This window comes from Coenobita brevimanus, chromosome 8 (assembly GCF_032717465.1).
Source record: "Coenobita brevimanus isolate Jiangsu-jjx chromosome 8, ASM3271746v2, whole genome shotgun sequence".
Taxonomy (NCBI): domain Eukaryota; kingdom Metazoa; phylum Arthropoda; class Malacostraca; order Decapoda; family Coenobitidae; genus Coenobita; species Coenobita brevimanus.
The window spans coordinates 34,596,956-34,619,781 of NC_136961.1; the positions used below are offsets into that span (position 1 = coordinate 34,596,956).

General features: G+C 41.9%; 1 protein-coding gene across 1 annotated transcript in view; it reads right to left on the minus strand.

Moving 5' to 3' along the window:
- LOC145407432 (putative glutamate receptor) overlaps window positions 1-22,826 on the minus strand; it is a 125,636-nt gene that overhangs the window by 58,897 nt on the left and 43,913 nt on the right. Inside the window, exons 6-7 of the mRNA XM_080278360.1 lie at window positions 12,746-13,046; window positions 12,100-12,380 (exon numbers count right to left, since the gene is read on the minus strand). Of these exons, the coding sequence (XP_080134486.1) occupies window positions 12,100-12,380; window positions 12,746-13,046 (582 nt within the window). The remainder of the gene's footprint in view (window positions 1-12,099; window positions 12,381-12,745; window positions 13,047-22,826) is intronic.

Sequence of the window (22,826 nt, forward strand, 5' to 3'; positions counted from 1 at the left end):
CCTAGAATACCGTGTGCAGCAGTGGTCCTCGAATCTTATTACGGACAAAGACAGGCTCGAGAAAGTACAGTAGAGCTACAAGAAAATGATGTCATCCTTGCAAAATTTATCCTATGAACACTTGTCTAAAGAAACTAAATGTATTTTCCCTAAAAACGGTACGACTCAGAGGAGATATAATACAAGTAATTAAAATTCTTATTAAAATTTACGATGTTAGAAATGATAATTTGTTTGAAACACAAAATGATACTGTGAATGGAACGAAACTCAAAAATAAAAGATGCAGCACTAACATAGGGAAAAATTGCTTTGATATTCGGGTAGGCTGCCACCAACGGTAGTTAGCAGTTAGTGTTGGTACTTTTAAAATTCGGCGAGACAAACATTTTGAGACTATGGGCAATAACTAACTTTCTGTTGTTTATTTCCAGGTTGACGTGTATGCTGACGGTTGTGAGACGCTTGCCTAATAACGGGAACATTGTGTTTTCTTTTCTTTTACAGATCTCTGGAACAAAGATTACATAATGCATAGTTGTTCCTCTTCTGCCTCTCCTATAAAAATTTCCATGCTTGTTTTTTCTCACAGGCATGCATTTGTTTCTTTTTTACTGCCAGTCTAACCGGATGGTGTGGTCGGTGGAGGAAACCCTACCTCGTTTCTATCCCTTTTTCTTACACGTTGGCCAAATCTTAGTAGAATTAGATTATTTCCAACAGATAACGTCGAACAACCCTCCTGTTATTTCTTTCTCCTGTGTAATCCTATACTCTCTCTCTCTCTCTCTCTCTCTCTCTCTCTCTCAATATCTGAGACAGCTGATGGCACAGTAGGTTTTCTGCATGGCGGAAGCTTCATGCCACAACCATGCGCCAACGTATTTGTATATATTCAGAAACATTCAATCAGATTAAGACAGCACCTGCAAAAATACCTCACTACGCGATCTTCTTCTGATACATGAGCATATTTTTTGCTTATTCAATCACTACGTCCCTGTCCCCCATATTCTATATACGACTGATCGTTGTCTGATATGTTTTCCATTACCATAACATATAGTAAAGTTTTATTTTATTACTAGCAGAAGAGAGAGGATTATGGAGAAACGCAAAATGTGTCTCATGCCAACAAGGCACTGTGAAATTTAAGCACAGAGTAGAGCCTTGTATGTCACACTGTCACGAATCAAATTCGCGACATTCCCCTTTTGTGAGAAGCCACGAACTATTAGTGGAAAACTCACTGTGTATCGCTCAGTTAACCGTTTCTCTCTCCATTTCGGGGTATACTTTTCAAAACATTCGTCACTGTTTTCAAAAGTGACCGATTTAATGCACGTCACTAAGTGCTGTACTGAGCGATACTATTGTTTCTTTATTGTTCGTCCCTGCTTGCCTCGACCGTTAGAAAATGCGGCCTACTGCTCCCCTTTCGTTCCCACGACTTACTCAGTCTAGTTGTTGCTTTGACGGAGAGAGGTCCTGTGCTCCAGAAGTGTGAGACGAGAGGTCAGCTAGCACCCAAGCTCCACAAGATCACAGTCTCCAGTACTCCCACCTTGGTGATACAAAGCATTCATCAACTATAGTATTTCCTTTTTGTATTCTCGTAGTCTTAAGAGTTTAGTTAAGGTGTTTTTCCTAGGCGTAAGTATTTAGCTTTTGTGTGAGTGAGTGAGTGCGGTCTCATTGATTTGATTTGAAATGTAACGTTACATTTATTTTTTGTAATCAATAAATTTAACGGTTCTTTTTCTTGAGCTTAATGTAAAGTAAACTCTTGTTTCATTTTTCCATAATTAAGCTTATTTCCCACATAGCTTCTAGCTTGCATAGACGTTTTACTATTCATAACTGGTACTTAGACCAGTCTTGTTGTATTAACTTAAAAATCCGTTGTGCCAGATAGGAGTTAATGCACCAGCAAGGACCTGTTATTATTATTAGTATTAGTTATTTATTGTCAGGGGTGAAGTAACTTTCTCCAGAGGCTAACAGTACTAATTCAGCATTTGTGAGTAATTAGTCTCTGCTGTGTACTGTTGAGAAAGTTTATAAATTCTCGTTCTTAGAGAATCGTGCACAAGCCAGCGTAAAGAAATCGTTGCTTGATGTAGCAAGACAATCATTGTCTCTGCTCTTCAAAATTATTGAATATTATTATCAATTAAATAATATTTAAGCATTTATTTATAAAAACACCGTATTATAAAAAACCCCGTGACAATTGGCGACCTCATTCCAGGATATTAACTCCTAGCTCTAAAGCTATTCACGAGATAGTGCTCACTCATTCATATCTAGGTATTTATAATTAAAGTTTATAGGCACAAGTTTACTGGTGTTTACCGTTAATTTAGCAAGTGAATTTTTGCTTTATTAATCCCTAGAGTACTTAACTCTAGTTTATTCTTGGTAACGCCAGACGATTTTATTCGCTCCTGGGAAGTCGCCGTACCCATTGTGTTTATTATTGAGTCTTCCCAGTCATTTACATTTTTGATTTATTCTTTGCCAGCTAACTAGATAAGACTGGTCACCACTAGCTTGTGTCTGTATTCTTTACTTGTGTCATTAGTATTCGTCGTTAAGCAGTCAGTACTCAATTTCGGTTTGCTTAATAAATTAGCGTCATGGCTACTACTGTAATTTTACAGGAAGCCAAAGATACGGGTCTTTCGGACCCAACCAAAATTAAAGAGTTCATACTCTCACGGTTCAATTACGAGCAAGAACGTGAGAAAGATGCTCGTGAAGAGCGTAGAATTCAGCGCGAATACGAGCGAGAACAGCGTGAACACGAGCAAAAACAGCGCGAACTCGACTTAGAACACGTGTGGGAACAACGTGAATATGAACGTGCCGAACGTGAGGCACGAGGAAAACATGAATATGAAATGATGAAGCTCAAGCGAGATTCCTTGGCTTCAGACACGTCTGGTGCAGTTGGTCCAAGCTCCACGAGCGTTCTCCCTGCACATGTCCTGGCGACCCCACGCATCAAGCTTCCTTCATACAAGGAAAGCGAGCGCATCGAGCCGTACATAGCTCGTTTTGAGAACATGGCAGACATGTATCAACTGGATGAGGCAGCTAAGCGGCTTCAGTTTCTTAGCCTATTTGAGGGCCCTGCCCTCGATATTCTCCACAGAAGTCATGGAGACAATCTCACATATGAGATGATGAAAGCTGCACTCATTAAGGCGTATGGTCTCACAGTAGACGACGCCAAAGTTCAGTTCATGCGAACTCATCTCCAAGACAAGGAGACAGCTGTTCAGTTCCTTGATCGTCTCACAGCTTACTTAAATGAGTGGATGGAGAAAGATGAAACTCCTTCCACGCGTGAGGGGATAATTGACCTTATGCTGCGTACACAGCTAGAGAGGTCGTGGCCTGCTGAGCTCATAGCACAGCTTAAGATCTGCCAGGTGAAAGATGCCAGCCAAATGGCAGAGAAGGCTGACGCATTCTTTACTGCATACGGGTATCAAACTCGTAAGCAAAACACCTGGAACAGAAAAGCTGATAAGTCTGGGAAGCCGTCTCAGACTGAACCCCAGCAACAAGGCCATTCTCAGAATAATGGCCAAGGTCCAAAACTGCAGTGGAAGGACCAGGGGCAAAACACTCAGAAACCTGAGTGGAAGAGGTACAACAAGTACCCTAACCAGCAGCAGTATCAGCCACGCAACCGACCGTCGGGACAAAATTTTTCACCACCAGCTCAAAAGAGGCAGGAAGCGAATGCAGCCTTCATTCCTCAGCAGCAGCACGGTGGTCACGTCCCTACCAGTATGGGTACTTCCCCACAGTTCACTAGTCCCACAGTGACAGTGAACCCCCCTACACAGATGGCCAATGTTCCATCTTCCCAATATAATTCACAAGGCACAATGTTTGCCACATCAATTCAGCAGCCTCATGAGTGGCTAGCTGCTTCCTCCACAGGCCCTCCCACAGGTGACAGTACCTTCCTTGTTCAGCCAGGGTTTGTGGGAGGCATTCCTGTGAAGGTCCTGAGAGACAATGGTTCCTCAGGTTGCTCTGTTAAGCAGAGTTTAGTTCGGCCTGAGCAGTATACAGGTCGACAGATCCATGCAAAGCTTATTGATGGATCAGTGAGATTGTTCCCTGAGGCATGTATCCAGGTGGCATCTCCATTTTATACTGGTACGACACTTGCAGTTGTCATGCCAGAACCTTTATTTGACCTCATCATTGGAAATATTAATGGAGTCAAGGATAGTTGCTCCGATGACGCTACTCAGACTTCGGCTGCTGCGGTAACACGAGCCATGGCTGAGGCTCCAGACTGTGTCACCCCAGTGATCATTGAATCGCCGCAAGATCTGATGTGTAGTCAACTTGTTGTACAAGAACAACATTCTGACCTGACACTTGCTGCCGTGCGGAACAAACAAAAGGGTCGAGTGATTAAGTATTCATGGGGAGGTCGAGCCAAGTTCCTTCGCAAACAAGGACGGCTCTACCGTGAGTCACGAACACCCGAGGGCGAGGTTCGACTGCAGTTTGTCGTTCCCGCCAAGTACCGCCTAGCAGTGTTACAATGGGGTCATTGTTCAGCCTCAGGAGGTCACATGGGCAAAAGGAAGACCCAGGGCCGTATCCGAGCTGACTTTTTCTTGCCAGGGATGGGACGAGACATAGATAGTTTTGTCCGTTCCTGTAGTGTGTGCCAAAGTATCACCACTAATCAGGGACATGCCCTTCCTGTGCCATTTGTAACCACACCCGTAATCTCTGAGACAGTTGAGAGACAGGGTAGTGGTGAAGTGGGTGCAGACCTGACGTCTCGCCCATTGGCCCCACAGGACACATTATGTCCAGGGCCTGTACATACATATTATGTACTGTAAGTTAAGGGGGAAGTTGAGAGGCGACTCGAGGCTATGGAAGACCCGAGTTTGCACAAGGATTCTCAGCTTCCCGGTACTAATATAAGTACTGTAGGTTAAGGGGGAAGTTCGGAGAGAACTACGCAAAGGCGACTTGAGGCTATGGAAGACCCAAGTTTGCACAAGGATTCTCAGCTCCCCGATACTAATATAAGTACTGTAGGTTAAGGGGGAAGTGAGAATTCCACAGAGGCGACTTGAGGCTATGGAAGACCCGAGTTTGCACAAGGATTCTCAGCTCCCCGATACTAATATAAGTACTGTAGGTTAAGGGGGAAGTGAGAACTCCACAGAGGCGACTTGAGGCTATGGAAGACCCGAGTTTGCACAAGGATTCTCAGATTCCCGATATTAATATAAGAACTGTAGGTTAAGGCACAGGTTGAGGACCCGTGTGCAGTTCGAGGCTATGGAAGACCCGAGTTTGCACAAGGATTCTCAACTTGCCGACACTAATCGTGTGCTATAATTAATGGTGACCTCGAATGTACAAAGCTTAGGCTGTCACTTGTATTTTTCGGCCAGAGCGTATTTTTCGTAGCATGTACTGATTGCTAGGCAGAGAGAGTAATTGTAACTTAATAAGAATTTTGTCTCACTGACACTTTTGATGCTCCACCTTAATTGGTTTTGCAGGTACAGCAATGGGTGTAGCAGTTTTGCTGTGCGGCCCAGCTGATTGTCTGCCGCACGCTGCCGCCTCTTCTCCTCTGCCTTCGTCATCGTCATATTATTATTATTGTGTCATTTTACACATAGGTACAGTTACACTACAACTGTCACACCTACACCGTGTATTACATACACCACGCTACACAACAATTAGTTGTCAGTGTAAATGTAGCGAATTTTCGCTCAGTTGACCTGAGTACAGGATTTTCACCGTCGTCACGGAGTTTTTCCCTCAAGCTTGCTTCTATTAACGTAAATACGAGGTTTTTTCGCTCACTGGTGACTGTGATTTTCTCCTGTAGCAGGATAGCACACACACCACAGTGTGAATCTTGTGTGAATGACATAGGATGTGTACCTATATATATATATATCCACAAATTTTTTCCCATAAGGAAAAAATTTAATTTTGTAGAGGCGTAATATCACGAATCAAATTCGCGACATTCCCCTTTTGTGAGAAGCCACGAACTACTTGTGGAAAACTCACTGTGTATCGCTCAGTTAACCGTTTCTCTCTCCATTTCGGGGTATACTTTTCAAAACATTCGTCACTGTTTTCAAAAGTGACCGATTTAATGCACGTCACTAAGTGCTGTACTGAGCGATACTATTGTTTCTTTATTGTTCGCCCCTGCTTGCCTCGACCGTTAGAAAATGCGGCCTACTGCTCCCCCTTTTGTTCCCACGACTTAGTCTAGTTGTTGCTTTGACGGAGAGAGGTCCTGTGCTCCAGAAGTGTGAGAGGAGAGGTCAGCTAGCACCCAAGCTCCACAAGATCACAGTCTCCAGTACTCCCACCTTGGTGATACAAAGCATTCATCGACTATAGTATTTCCTTTTTGTATTCTCGTAGTCTTAAGAGTTTAGTTAAGGTGTTTTTCCTAGGCGTAAGTATTTAGCTTTTGTGTGAGTGAGTGAGTGCGGTCTCATTGATTTGATTTGAAATGTAACGTTACATTTATTTTTTGTAATCAATAAATTTAACAGTTCTTTTTCTTGAGCTTAATGTAAAGTAAACTCTTGTTTCATTTCTCCATAATTAAGCTTATTTCCCACATAGCTCCTAGCTTGCATAGACGTTTTACTATTCATAACTGGTACTTAGACCAGTCTTGTTGTATTAACTTAAAAATCCGTTGTGCCAGATAGGAGTTAATGCACCAGCAAGGACCTGTTATTATTATTAGTATTAGTTATTTATTGTCAGGGGTGAAGTAACTTTCTCCAGAGGCTAACAGTACTAATTCAGCATTTGTGAGTAATTAGTCTCTGCTGTGTACTGTTGAGAAAGTTTATAAATTCTCGTTCTTAGAGAATCGTGCACAAGCCAGCGTAAAGAAATCGTTGCTTGATGTAGCAAGACAATCATTGTCTCTGCTCTTCAAAATTATTGAATATTATTATCAATTAAATAATATTTAAGCATTTATTTATAAAAACACCGTGATATAAAAACCCCGTTTTACACACCTAGAAGTGGCTGCCATGATTTGCATTTCAAATACTATTACTCACACGGAAGAGTTTAGTTTTTCTCCTTACATTAAGATATTCTCGTGTCAAGACTGTCCTTCAATGAAAGACAAAGGTTTTAGACATCATCCCTTACATCTCTAACTTGACTTTGTCCAAATTTGAGACCAGGTAGGGCAAAGTACGAGTACCAAATCAGTCGAAACATGTAAGGCAAGAATGGCCAGTTACTAAATATTGAGTGAACAATATACTCCATCGACCCCGATATGGGCAAAAGCTTTTGACTCCATCTTGTTTAGAAGAGGTGTAAGGAGAGTCCCCTCATACACGAGTTGTACTCAACATAGGGAAGAATAATATCGCTGCACAAATCCAACATCTGTACAGGGGTAAAGAAAGAACAGAGTCAGCTTAGCATACCTAATCTCTTGAAGCGGATTATACTAGGAAGGAAATGAGATACTGCCTGAATAGGGCCCGAAAAAAAGGATCCCCAGATATTGAGTAATTACAATGTATTGAGTTGTGCAGCGGTGAATATTTAAGGATATTTCAGTAAAAATTTTAGCAGATCGAATTTATATAGGAATTCATTTTTGTATACGTTAAAAACAAGAAGGTATACAGCCTTATCCTGGAATTACTTTGGTAACTGCAATGTTGGAGGCTGTGAGAGGCGGGTGGAAATGTGAAAGGTAGGATTATCACCATATGAATGGATATTGCTAGCTGTGCAACTCATACCATCGAACAACATAATAAAAGAGATATGGTAACCGGACAGAACCATGAGGACCACCACAACTGGCAGTTTGAATTAAAAGTCGTTGTGTACAACAGGAACTACAGAAGAAGGCACAGACAGAATAAGAACATTAAGAGGGCAATTTGAAAACACAAAATTTGTGCCAGACTTAGTCGAAAGCTTTTTAGGTGCAAAGTGCAGTGACAAAGTTTTAACCGAAGTCACAAAAGATGGATGAAAAAGGTAAAAAAATGAAAGAAAGAAGATCGCCAACGAAGCATCCCTAGTAGAAGTCATAATGACCGTCAGAAATACGATCACGCAAGGTAATCGTGTGTTTCAAATTATTCCTGATGACGATACGTTTCAAGAGAGAAGCATTACAACAAAGTGATGCTTTCATTGCTGAAAGCGTCAGTCGAGGCCATAAGCTCAGCTGATTTCAGATTGCTAGTGACATTTAATGACTAGGAACCACCAGAAAGTGCATCATAAATTCTAGATTTTTTTTTTCCTATTTTTTTTTCCTATTTTGCATCTCCCAGACTCCTACCATTCCACTACACAATGACATGGAACTGTGGCATGATTTTTTCTACATTCACTATGTACTGACATATACGAAAATATCGCACCTTCTGTTAATATTGTTACGGAACAGAGAAAGATAATGTACACTTTAAGTGAGAATACTAAGAGTCACTACTGTCCCGTAAAGTTCCAGGTTCAAAACAAAAGAGTTAGGTAAAATTACAAGTTAAAGTTTAATGCTCAAACTAACAACAAAACATTCAGGACTCATAAGGATAATGTAATGGCAAATAAACAGGTTAAATATATGGTTAACTGCAATAGCCTTTATTAACACGAAATTAGCAAGAGTAAATTTATCTAAGTCAGCCCTGATGAAATGAAAAACACTGGGTAATGCTCAGTTAATGCAGGATAAACTATTACAGATATAAAATATTATCAAAAATGACTGATATAAAACCCTACATTAATCACAAACCTCACTAGGCCTAAGAATCAACCTTATGCTACATAGTACAAGAAAAAATGCAATAACACTTATACTCAAATTACACACAGCTGCTAGATGTTTGGAGATTTCTTGAGCACTCACAATAATAATATCTGTAGCCTACAGGGGAGGACAGAGATGTGAACAAAATGAGGAGCAGATCTAAGTGGCAATGATGCAGAGACTGAGCTCATTATATAGGGGCCGGCAGAGCTTGATACAACTTGTAAGAAGGACGCGCAAATGAAGTCATGGGGACAAAGAGTTGACAATCCCGCACTCAACAACAGAAATGACGACTTACTCTACTATAACGGTAGAAGGGGGGGACTGAGGCAGAACACGCTCGTGATCAAACATGCAGCATACTGTGCGTTAAAATTACACAAAAGATGATGAAATTATAGGCTATGTAACAATATACATAAAATTTTCCTCTACGGAATTTTCTTCTTCATTAATTTTCTTTTACATTGATTGCCAAAGAGTTGGTACTAAGAGGAATATTATTGGCATTCTAAGAGCTGAAGACTTCCATAACATCAGTAAAATTCTGAAATAAAAGAAAAAAACATAGACATAGGTGCGGGTAAGGGGATGGGTCTGTTATGATGTGGCAGGGGTAAACCAGTTCTGCTTTCGGGCCCTGCTGTGGATGTCACTGCTTGCATTGCGCAGTTGACCCTTGTGCGGTGTGATGCGGTGAGGATCTGTCCGTTCTCCTCTTTGGGGCTAAGATGCGAATGAATGTGTTTGAATGGATGAGTAAATGGAGAGTGAGTCGTCCTGTCTCGGCTACCTCCCTTTCCTTGGGGGAAGCAGCCTAGGTATATAGATAGATAGATAGATAAAGAAAACTTCCACCGAAATACTATCATTCTTTCATACATTGCTCCTCAAGCATGCATAATCTTCAGCATGTTTAAGCAAATATAAGCAGCTGCTGTCATGTTTTCCGAATATAGTCTCCTCCATATGTGTGTCATGTGACGACAACAACAAGATTATAATAATCCAATTATATATATATATATATATATATATATATATATATATATATATATATATATATATATATATATATATACATATATATATATATATATATATATATATATATATATATATATATATATATATATATATATATATATATATATATATATATATATATATGGTTATCTGTTCTCAATTTCAGCAGCCTCTGACTCGATCCCTCAATTCCAGACAAACCGTATCAAAATATAAAAACTGAAAAATCGATGTCATCTTGGCGAAGCAAGAGAGTTATGTACCCTGTTAAAAGACGCAGCAATGATCGGGTTTAGGAAAATGGCAACAGTTAGAAAGCTGGGAGTGGTATCCCTTCCTCGGGAGAGGCTGAATAAATTTATGAAAACTTATTTCCAGCGGGAAGGGAAAAGGAACAAGGTGACAGACCAAGAGTTTCAGCACAGGAGGACAGTTTATGAGAACAACGGGAGGAACCTCAGTAGGTTCACACAACTTTACAGTACTGTTGACAATGAGGACAGAAAGTGTTTCTCCTTGGAATATATTTTTCTGACAGGCGTGAGGAAGTCAAAAGAGGAGGAGGGAGAAATGGGGGGATAGCATCGGAATCATCAAACGTGGAATGGTAGGAGGATGTTCTGGCAAAGATTTCATCCTTGTCAGCAGGACAAATATTTACAGGTCCATTAGATCGGCAAAGAAGAGGGAAAGACGACGCATTAGGCCTAAATCTATTCTAGAGGTTTGTGGCAGTGTGCCAGGTGGAGTGGGAAGAGTCGTAGCCAAAGACTTTTGAGCACTTGGATTTAAGTATCTCTGGAAGGATGGAAAACAGAGCTGAAATATTTCTGGCAAAAAATTCATACCTTACTAGATTCTGGGGTATATTGATCCCGATACCTCTTGAAAGTCACGCCCTGATTAAGGACATCATTAGAAAACAATAATTAAAACAAAAGTCAGTTTTAAAATCCGTTAAGAGGTAAGGAAATGAAGTTGGATCTGGTCGACGTAATAACTTTTTAATGCACAATGTACTTGGGAGGCTCTTAACCAAAGAAGCAATAATCCATCCATGGCCTAGCAAGGAAATATTTCATCAAGGCTACCCAATTAGTAGCACTAAAAAGCTACTGACATGACTGAATCTTGGGAGGTTTCACAGGCCTTGGAACGGTAGTACAGATTACTGAAATGAGCATCTGACTGGAGGAGCACCATGGAGATTAAGACCGACTACTGTATAATCAGAAGAACTAGTTGTATGAGAAAGGTACAATATGTTCAAAGTCTCTCTCACAGTCAGTAAAACAGGTAGGGTGTTGTTCAAGCTCCAACAGGTCATTAAGAAAAGATGTTTATTTCTTCACTAGATGGCGCAACGAATGAACAAAAGAGCCAAAGGTAGTGATGAATACTGGGATAGTCTGAAATTGTAATTTAAGACAAATGAGAAGTGAAAACAATCCGTTCCTCTTTAGGTGTAAAATAACCAAAAATTTTGTACAGTTAGTCACATTTGCGCTTAAGATAACATGACTATAATATTTAGTGTGAGAGTGGAAGAATGACCAAATAAAAAATTTCAAGAACTCAGAAGACTCAAGTTCATGAACACTAGAGCAAGTTAGGTTTCTGCGTATATACAAGTACTCACAACAACAATCATTGCTTTGAAAAGAGCTTATAAATTAGGGAGGATTCACTGGTCTCCTATCAGATGCCCATGATGGTTGTTTTGCCGTAAGGAAAGGCAGGTGAGATTTAGAGGAGGAGGGGTAGCATCCAGGAGTGAGGAATTTGGAGGAAAGGCGGCGATTGTTGCAAAAATGAATAGTTAGACTGCCAGAAAAGGTCAAGGACATCTAATTTAGGCGTCACCTGGAAAGGACCTGATGTTTGGTACTGATGCTCCCCATCCCCCTCACAGGGTACTACGTGGCTAGAGACTATTTAGTCACCACCTTATATTATATAGTGTGATTTGTAATGGCCATGTAGTGTACTGAACAGTTAAAAGAAAATACAGAAATTAATACAAATATTTTTCAGATATTTGTTTAACTTTTTATATTCTCCTAGACTGATGAAATTTTAATAAAGAAAAAAATATATAGGTAAATACATCTAACAAACTTGTAACTTATTGCAGAGCACATGCTCTAATTTTTGGTGATATTAACGTTAGCTCCGATGAATAAGGGCACTTTTCAGAAAGGGGCTTTAATTATAACGCTTACCCGGAAATACGGTGTATTCACATTATATTCCCAAAGAATTATCCCAACGCCAGAGTCAAGTACATCTCTCATGTCTTCATAAGGAATTCTGTTGTGTCTGACTGCCAGGCGGGACATAAGGTTGCCAGTGTAACTTTGTGTCAGCACCAATATCATCAGCATCCACACCCCCAGCGCCACTCGTTCCCACCACCACCAGCCTGTAGTTGTTCGGATGTCTGTTGGACACAAAACATTTTCATTGCATGCAGAGATGAGAGGAGTTGTGTTAGCATATCTTACTACTGAGCAAAATACCTACAGGGATCTGCCTGAACTTATCAGTGATAATCTAGAATAGAAATATCACTATGACTTGATTATTTGAGTAACCCAGATGTGCAAAAGGATTATTATTAGCCTTATCTGTTAAATTTGAGAAATATCTTTTTTTTTAGTTTGGTGAAGAAATGAAAAAGGCCATGAGTTCGCAATGGGCATTGCTTCAGTTAAACCTTTGGTTATGCTTTGTTAGTACTGTATTAGATAATATTCAGACAAAATTAGGTAATACTAAGTTCCCTGACGACACATTTATCTTGGGATCTTGTGTCCAACAAATTCTTCCATCATAAGTTTTTCTGTTTACAGTTATCATGAAAGTTACCTTCCTGGAGAAGAACCCGAACACAGTTAAACATGTTCGTGTCCCGCCTGGCTGTGTGTTGTGTGCTAGAGGGAAGGCAGGCTGGCAGGAGCAGCATGATAGTGATCACTACGAATAGCGTCATCATCACGGAAGCCCACACCAGTGGCGACAGAGGCAGAAAGAAGCCCCACGGGTCAGCCTCAGGACGACCACGGGCAGCAAAAATTTTGTATTCAACTTGCGACAAGTATCGTGAGAAATCCATCCACTTATATCTTGACCAGCCAAATGCATGTGGACCCAGGGCCAAGTCTACTTCCTGAAATCGGAAATACGTTTGCTTAAGACTATATTATCCGGGTTATACATGGTTAAGTATGAGAATGGAATGAAAGTTATGCATATTGCATAGCCTTTCAGTCTAGCATTACATTCATTGCTAAGGTTTTATCTCTCTAGTCTCGAGGTAGGTCTTTCCCTGTATCAACTCCTTCCCCCCCTGTCTATTTTGTATCGTAAGTTGAGGTGAGGTAGAGACACGCTGGTGTTAAGGGGTTTTATTTTGACAGTTATATTGTTCACTGCCTACCGCTGCACTTCTGTGAAGGACAGAGTGACGTGACCCACTGACTGTCAGAGTGACAGCTTAATCTCTTACTGGCTGCCAACTTCCTCCTCTACTGCCTATCTCCTACTCTCCTCCATCTCCTACTCACTCGTACACCTGATTTCTGGGTATAAATCACTGTCTGGCGTCCAGCTGGCTGACGTGTGTGTATATGTGTGTGTGTGTAGTGTATAGCACATGTCCGTTATTGTGGCTATCATGTGTTTGACATACATCATGTGTTTGGCATTCTTGGTAGTCTGAGCCAGGAGATGTTTGTATCATGTGTTTAACATACGGTACTTGGTAGTCTGGGCCAGGCAATGTTTACATCATGTGTTTGACATTGTTGACAGTCTGGGCCCGGCAATGTTTTCATCATGTGTCTGATGTACATCATGTGTTTGACATTTTTGGTAGTCTGGGCCTGATGCACAAAACAAATCCACCTGCTTATTATATACTGTGCTAGTGTTTACATATTGTGCTATGATTATATTAATGTCTATAACTATTACATATTTTGCTATGACTTTATTAACCTGCCCTGTCCCGTTGACGTGAATAAACGTCCACGTTTTGTCACTGCCAATCCCCTTGATGTACATAAATTCGCCTCAGTTGCAAAGTCCATAATTTGCACAATTTTCAAAATCCGCGTGTGATTTTCAATTCGCCAACCCAGGCAAGCCTCCTCCACCGCCACCAGGCGGGCAGCCTCCCAGACCCCGTGTGACCCGCGCACACCCTTGTCTCAGCCACTCACCTGTTAGCAGTGACCTAGGTCAGACATGGCGCGTAGAGGTCTCTCTGAGGACGAAATCCAATCCGCCCTGGACGCCTTCACAGGTGATAGTTCTCCACTGGATGATGATGTGGAGGATAGGGATTATGTGCAGCCTGAGGAGGAAACAAGCAGCAGTGATGAGGAGGTCCCTTCGCCGAGGAAAATGCAGTATGTTACGAAGCGTAAGGCGAGGGAAGGCCAGCCTGGACCCCATACACATGCACGCATCTCTCTCCAGCCCCTAGAGAGAGATTCAGATGAGAACGAGGACGAGGACTAGGACAGTGGCGTAGGATGTATTGTAACCTCGTGGTTGGGGAGGGAGAAAATTTCACCATGAGGATCAGAAGGTTTAGTGAGAAGGCAAATCAGGTATGGTCCTTCTGTATTGTCTGGGGAAGGCAAAAGTGGTGTGGCGGGAGTGAGGGGTGAAAGGGAAAGTGGTGTGGCGGGAGTGAGGGGTGAAAGGGAAAGTGGTGTGGCGGGAGTGAGCAGTGAAAGGGAAAGTGGTGTGAGGGAGGCAGCACGAGCATGTGGTGTACGTGGGCAGTGGGGAGGCGAGGTGGAGCTGCTCCCTTGCACGTCTTTCACCCCACAATATTCCCTCATTTCCTCCCCACAGCCCCATGATGTGGGGAAAGGAAGGAAAGGGAAGGGAAAGAGGAAAGGAAAAGGGAGAGGGAAGAGATGTGCGAGTGAGGAAGAGTGCCACTCTCCACCTCCCCAACTTCCCTCACCACCCTCCCCTCCCCACCCTGACGAAGGCGATGATGGGGACGAGGCTGGAGATGGTAGTGTGTCGTGGAACTGGGAAGATGGGTATAATTTCACTCCCATCATTCACCCTTTCACTGAGGAGTGGCGGTCTGGTTGCAAGGCTCCAGGTATCCATGCAGGCTCCACTAGAGTGGATTTCTTCCACCTGTTCTTTGGGGAGAAGTTTGTGGGCTGCATAGTGGGGCAAACGAACCTATCTGCAAGCAGCCAGCACCGTGAAAGTGAACGTCAAGGTACAATGAGCAGGCACTCCCAGCAATATGACTATCCAGTAACCCTAGCTGAGATGTTCCTATTTTTTGCCCTGGTTCTCTTGATGGGTGTTGTACGAATAAATCAAATTCCTGCATACTGGACCATGGACCCAATGACTATCACACTTTTCTTCGGAAAGGTAATGGGTCGTAATCAATTCCAGCAAATTCTCAGCTGCCTCCACTTTTATGATGCAGACGACCCTGCTAATGCCAATAACACAGATAAAAATGAAGATAATTAGGCATGTCTTTGATCACCTATGGGAAATGTTCCACTCGTCATTTTATCCTTACAGAGACCTTGTCATAGACGAGAGTCTTGTGTTGTGGGGAGGCAATATTTCCTTTCGCCAGTACATACCCAGCAAGAGACACCATTTCGGGTTCAAGATCTTTATGTGTGACTGTAGGACTGGTTATGTGCAAGACATAGTCTTGTACACAGGTGCACAGACAGACATAACAGAAGATCGTAGTATTGGACTCTCAGGGGCCGTGGTGAAGACAATGATAGAGGAGTACCTTCATCGTGGTCATGTGTTGTACCTGGACAACTGGTATACTAGCCCTATCTCGCTCGGTTCCTCCACCAACACGACACCGGAGTCTGTGGTACAGTAAAGAGAAACCGTCGCCATATGGTCAAGGTAGGGAGGAAACTTGACAAGAATGAGGTGGTTTTCTTCCAAGCAATTAACATCCTTGCCACCCTGTGGAACCACAAAAGGGGAGTTTGCCTCCTGCTGACTGTACACAGCCCCCTGATGCACCACACAGACTCTGCTGATCACCGCAGCGAGAGAGGCACCACGTCTGGAAACCTGAGTCGGTACTGGACTACAATCTCAACATGAGGCAAGTGGATCAATCTGACTCCATGATTTGCAGTGTGGATTGTGCCAGGACCACGATGAAGTGGTACAAAAAGCTCTTCTTCCACTTGCTCGACATCACGGTCCTCAACGCACACTACCTCCACGCCATGACAACGGAAATCTCCGAGACCTTTGAGGGGTTTGTGAGGGAGCTGTCTCGTGAAATTATCGCCAGGTATGCACAGGACAGGCCCCCACACCGCACCCGCACCACCAGTGCTGCCCAGACTCCCCTACGCCTCGCAGGACGCCACTACCCGAGCACTATCCCGCCTCAACCAAACCATCCTAAACCCCAGCGCCGCTGCCATGTATGGAAGCACTCAACAGTAAGACCAGCCACTCAGAGAAAAGACACAAGGTACGAGTGCGTAGACTGCAATGTAGCATTGTGCCTTCAGCCCTGTTTCAGAGTATCACAACTACCTACACTACTGATACTGTGTGTGATAGCGATAATATGACGCTCACTGTAGAAGCAAGGCCTGTACATACTGTACGTGATAATATGACGCTCAGTATAATGGTAAGGCCTGTATGTGATAAGAATTATATAAAGTTGAAACGAGTCTAATGCTAGTGGTAAAAGATGTAAGTTGAAAAATAGTGTAAATTGAAACAAGTGATATCACGAGTACACCCACTATGTAAATATGAGATAATATGATGTTCAGTAGAACAGTAGGGTCTGTAAATATGTGATAGCAATGATATAAAGTGGAAACGGGTGTAATGTTAGTGGGAAAGTATTTTATAAGTTGAAAAATAGTGTAAGTTGAAGCAAATGATATCACGATTACACTCACTGTGTAAATATGCGATAATATGACGCTCAGTATAATAGTACGGTCTGTAAATATGTGATAGCAATTATATAAAGTGGAAACGTGTAATGTTAGTGGAGAAGTATTATGTAAGGTGAAAAATAGAGTGTAAGTTGAAACAATAGTCATAGCGACTTCACCCGCTATGTAATTATGCGCTAATATTACGCTAAATATTATCATAAGCCCTGTAAACATGTGAAAACAGTTCTCTAAAGTGGAAAAGGGTATAATGTTATTGGAAAAGTAATATGTAAGTTGAAAACAGAGAATGTGAATTGAAACAAGTCACAGCAAGTTCACCCAATACGTAAATATGCGCTAACATTATGCTAAATATTATCGTAAGGCCTGTAAGTATGTGAAAACAGTTCTCTAAAGTGGAAAAGGGTATAATGTTATTGGAGAAGTATTATGTAAGTTGAAAAAATGAAATGTATGATGAAACAACAATGTTAGCGAATCATCGGTGAACAGTTTGGGCAATTTCGCTAGGTTCGCCCAATGGAACAATGCTTATTTCACCTCTATTTTTGTATAAAAACCAATTTACTCTTGTACTACATGTTTTTTTGTAATAAACATATATCTACCTATTGTGAATGATTTCCCATACTAATAATACCATAGAAAACGTGAGAGCCACAGACCACCTCCACAGAAGGCGGTACCAGGTGTAATGAAGGTATACCTGTTTAGGCCACTTATAGACCCTGGTGAACACTTTCTTTGTGATTGGCCATTGTTTTTAACCAAAAGCAGAGGTTTGAGGCAAAAAAGTTTTTATCCAAAAATGGTTGGGACCGGGGGGAGTCAGTGGTGGGAAAGTGGTTGGGACGGGGCGGGTTATTGTCTATACCACTTCTCCTTCTCTAAACCTCATTTTGTCTTCTTAACTGAGACTCAGCTGTCTTAGGCAACTGATAGCAAACCTTTTTCTGTATCCTGCTACTTTCTCTGAACTCATTTCAAATCCAGAGTGGCTCTTGTGTATGTGTACGCAACAACTTATCTTGCTCTCGTGTTCCTGAACTTGATTCTTCTGAATTCTCTATTCTCTGGCTTCGGCTTTCCTGTCATTCTCTGATTAAATATATCTGCATTATTTATATCCTAATTGTACTGACTATGAAAAATTCTTCGACTATCTTACTTCTACAATGAAACTCATTCTATCTATTTCTCCTTTCTCTGAAATCTCCATTCTAGGAGATTTCAATGTTCACCACCACCTTTACTGTAGCTCTCCTCTCCATTCACTGATTCACCTGGTGAACAAGCCTACATCTTTTCTATCCTTAATGACCTATAGCAGCTTGTACAGCACCCTACCCATATCCCTGACTGCATTGGAGAGAGCTCCAACAAACATGACCTCTTCCATTCAACTAATCGTTCTGCTTATACACTGTTAATCATTCCTCTCCATTGGGCTCCTCTGATCACAACCTTATTACCTAAACCTGTCCTATCACTCCAGTGTGGCCTGTGGACCCTCCAAAGAAACGTTGACTATGGCACTTTGGAGCTGGGAAGGCCTTCAGGCAGTACTTCTTTGATTTTCCCTGGAATGATTATTACCATGGCAGGCAGCCATCTGGGTGTCCCTTGCGTAATGTGGAGGTTATTCTATTGGGCATGGAAGCATACATTTCCTTCTCATATCCTTTGACTAATGCAAGAAACCCTTGGCTTAATCATGCTTGTTCTAATGCTGTCCACAAGAAGGAAAGGGCCTATTAAAGGTACCAGAGACAAAGCATCTCTGAATCACATCTTTTTTATGTTTATGCCCGGAATCACGCTAAGTCTGTTCTTCGCTCTGTTAAAAATAATTTCATCCATACTAAATGCTCTCGACTTTCCAACTCGAATTCTTCCCGCTCCTTCTGGCACCTTGCCAAAAACCTTTTCTAAAACCTGTACCTCATCATCCTTCCCTCCTCTTTTCTACTCTAATGGCTCTGTAGCTATATCTTCTACTAATAAAACAGATCTCTTCACTCAGACTTTCTCCTCCAATTCCACATTAGATGATTCCGGTGCTGTTCCTCCATCACTTCCCCCCCTCTGACTTCCTCATAGCTGACACTAAAATTTCTTCAACTTATGTATTTTCTGCCATCACTGGCCTCAATACTAACAAGGCATATGGGCCTAATGGACTCCCTCCTGTTGTCCTCAAGAACTATGCATCTGTGCTTACACCCTGCCTAGGTAAATTCTTTCGTCTTTGCCTTTCAATTTGTTCCTTACCTTCCTGCTGGAAGTTTGCTTTCATTCAGCCAGTCCCAAAGAAGGGTGACCATTCCCAACCCTCTAACTATAGTCGAATTGCATTAACATCCTGTGTCTCAAAAGTTTTCGAGTCTATTCTTAACAGAAACGTTTTAAAGCATCTTTCCTATCACAACCTTCTTTCTGATCGTCAGTATGGGTTCCGTCAGGGACACTCCATTGGTGATCTTCTCACCTACCTTTCAGACTCCTGGTCATCCTCCTCTTGGGACTTTGGCGAAATCTTTGCCATTGCACTTGACATCTCAAAGGCTTTCGATCGAGTCTGGTATAAATCTTTAATTTCCAAACTGCAGTCTTACGGTTCCTATCCTTCTATCTGTGCCTTCATCTATAGCTTCCCTTCTGGTCGTTCTATACCCGCTGTTGTAGACGGCCATCGTTCTTCTCCTAGATCTATCAACAGCGGTGTTCCTTAGGGCTCTGTCCTATCACCAATTCTCTTCCTTTTATTCTTCAATGACCTTCTAAGCTGTACATCTAACCCTATCCACTCATATGCTGATCATTCCATCCTTCACCCTTTCATTCGGTTCCCATGACATCCATCTCAGCCGTTACTTCAACAAACAAGGGATGAGGCTAAGGCACACCTAATGTCTGACTTGACTCATTTCTCTGACTGGGGTAAAAATTATCTTGTTGTTTCTAATGCATTAAAGACTCAGTTTTTACACCTATCAACCTGACAAAATCTTCCACAGGAGTACCCACTAATGTTTAATAATATCCAGGTCAATCCTGCATCATCCTTGAACATGCTTGGGCTTTGATTCACTCAGGACTTACATCTCTTGTAAAATCTGCCTCCAAGAGATTATGTGTGCTGAGCCGACTCTGTACCTTCTTTACCCCTGTACAGCTGTTGACTTTATACACAGGTTTTATTCGCCCCTGTGTAGAGTACAACTCTCATGTGTGTGGAGGTTCCCCACATACAGTTCTTCTCAATAGGGTGGAGTCAAAGGCTTTTCGTCTCATTTATTCTCCTCCTCTTACTGGCTCCCTTCAACCTCTGTCTCTTCACTGCACTGTTGCATCATTATCTCTTTTCTATTGCTACTTCAATGGTCAATGCTCCTTTGAACTGTCTGCTTGCATCTCTCCACCTCTACCATGGGTGTGTATCACCCATCTAACAACAAACTCTCATCCCTTTTCTGTCCAACTATCTAATGGAAGAGTTAACTGTTACTCCCAGTCCTTCATTTATGCAACAAGTCAGCTCTGGAACTGTCTCCCTCTATCTATGTTTCCTAATTCCTATAATCTCCAGTCTTTCAAACGCTGTGTGTCCAGGCATCTCGAAATAAAGGGATCTTGAATTTGGCTCTCTCTTTTTTTCTTTTCTTTTTTTTCCCTGGAAGGAATGGTTTGTGGGCTCCTAGCCTTTGGTTCCTTCTTCCTTGCATAAAAAAATGTATGTTGTTATAAGAAGTACCAATAGAATTTTCGCACTGTCCTTTATTCCCTGGCTTTTGATCATCATCCTGACCTCCTACTCCCATCTATGGATGAACTGAAATAAGGTCTAAAAACCAGCAGGGAAAGAGCACAAGTGGGAAAAACTGTCAACACCACGTCTAGTGAAATGAGCTAGGCACTCATTCACTCGTCATTCAAGCACACACGATCTTGGCTCTGTCGCACATGTTTAACCATTGCATCCCGACGATGTATGGGTACGTCACAACTTATTTTTCATGCTAAGACCCAACGACATACCAATACATTCTGCAGTTGCGAGGTCTGTCATTTGCAAATTTTTAAAGTTTTACGGGTAATTTTTGGTAGGCATGTGTGGGAGACTTTCCTCTACTAGCCACCTGGTGGCATCACTGCCTGACCCTGTGTGACTCCCGCACGCCATTGTCTCGGCAACTTATCTGTTAGTAGTGACCTGGCCAGTAATGACATGTCCCACTGCGGTCTCCACGATGACGAAATTCAAGCCCCCTTTGATGCCTTCACAGGCGAGAGTGATTCTCCAATCGATGACGATGTGGAGGACAAAGATTATGTGGTGCTGGAGCAAGAAACAAAATGAGGAGATTACATCGCCAAGGAAGGTGCGGTATGTTGATGTGTTCGGTGGGTGAAACAACGCTTATACTGCCTATATTATTGTATGAAAACCTATATATTCTTGTACTACACATAAATTCGTACCAAATGGACAAATACTTACCTATTCTGATTGGTTTGCAATAGCTACCCCTACCATAGAAAACGTGACAGCAGCAGCGCGTGCCCAGAGAAGACGGTACCAGGTGTTCGAAGGGACACCTGTATAGCACACTAATAAACTCAGGTAAGCACTTTTTTGTATTTTCCAATGTTTCTCATAAAAAGCAGAGGTTTGAGCCAAGAAATTTGTTTAAAAAATATTACGGGATTGGGGGTGGTCTTTGGTCAAATATCTGCTGGGACGTGACTGGTTAACTTATGCATCTTTCTTTTTGTGAGGGCATTCAACATCTACTTACTGTATGTGGTGCAACATTCAGGTGACTATAATAGTGAGGTAAAAGTACCCCAGAAAGCCATTTACTGCAACAGGTGGTAACTGTATAAACACAGGATCTTCTGGTAGTCTAGATGGTTAAAGTACTGTAACCAGATTTGGCTAACAAGGTTTTAAATCCGAGGGTTAGTTGGGGTTTGTAGCTCACATAATGCCTGAAATGAAACTAAATAGCCTAACCCCAGCCTGATCCAGCCCTTACAGGGTAATAAAGACCTGTATGACTGATAGACGGAACTATTCCATCATTTATCAAGTTACCATATGAGGGACGTAAATGCTGAAATGCCCCCCCCCCCTTTTTTTTACTTGGCAAAAAACTTACGTTGAGAGACAGAATGCACTTAATCATTCTTTACAATTGCAACTTTACTGGTGGATAAATTTGACTGAAATTTGAGCACCCCCACCAGTCACAGTTGTTGCTTTGTCGTAAACTATACAAAAACAAAAACACGGGCATGCATTATGGCAGAGACATTATTAAATCATTCCTAACTCCCTGTGAGCAACTACTCTGAGCCAATCTCTTTTGTGGTATCTTGTGTGAATAGGTCTTGTGGTTCACTGGACATTTATATCATGAGCTATAAACCATTACCTAACATTGGAATTATTGTCCCAGAATTAACCCACGGCGTCCCATCAACGTGAATTAACATCTACATGTTTTGTCACTGCCAATCCCGTTGACATACATAAACGCGAATCAATTACAAGGTCCCTAATTTGCACAATTTTCAATTTTGGCGAGTGATTTTTGGCATGTATACACAGGACACCTTCCTCTACAAGATTGCAGGCAGGGACAATGTCTTACCCAGCATGACCTCCCCCCCCCCTGCATGCCATTGTCTCAGCAATTCACCTGTTACCAGTGACCTGGCCAGTAAAGCCATGTCATGCCACAGTGTGAAATTCAGGGCCAGAGTGATTCCCCAATCGATGACAATGTGGAGGGCAAACTTTACATTGCATTAGAGGAAGAAACAGTCAGAAATGATGATCAGGTAATGTCGCCAAAAAAGGTCAGGTATGTTGATGTGTTTCATGAGTGAAACAATGCTTATATTGCCTATATTACTGTGTGAAAACTAATATTCTCTCGTACCACATATAAATTCGTACCAAATAAATAAATAAATATCGT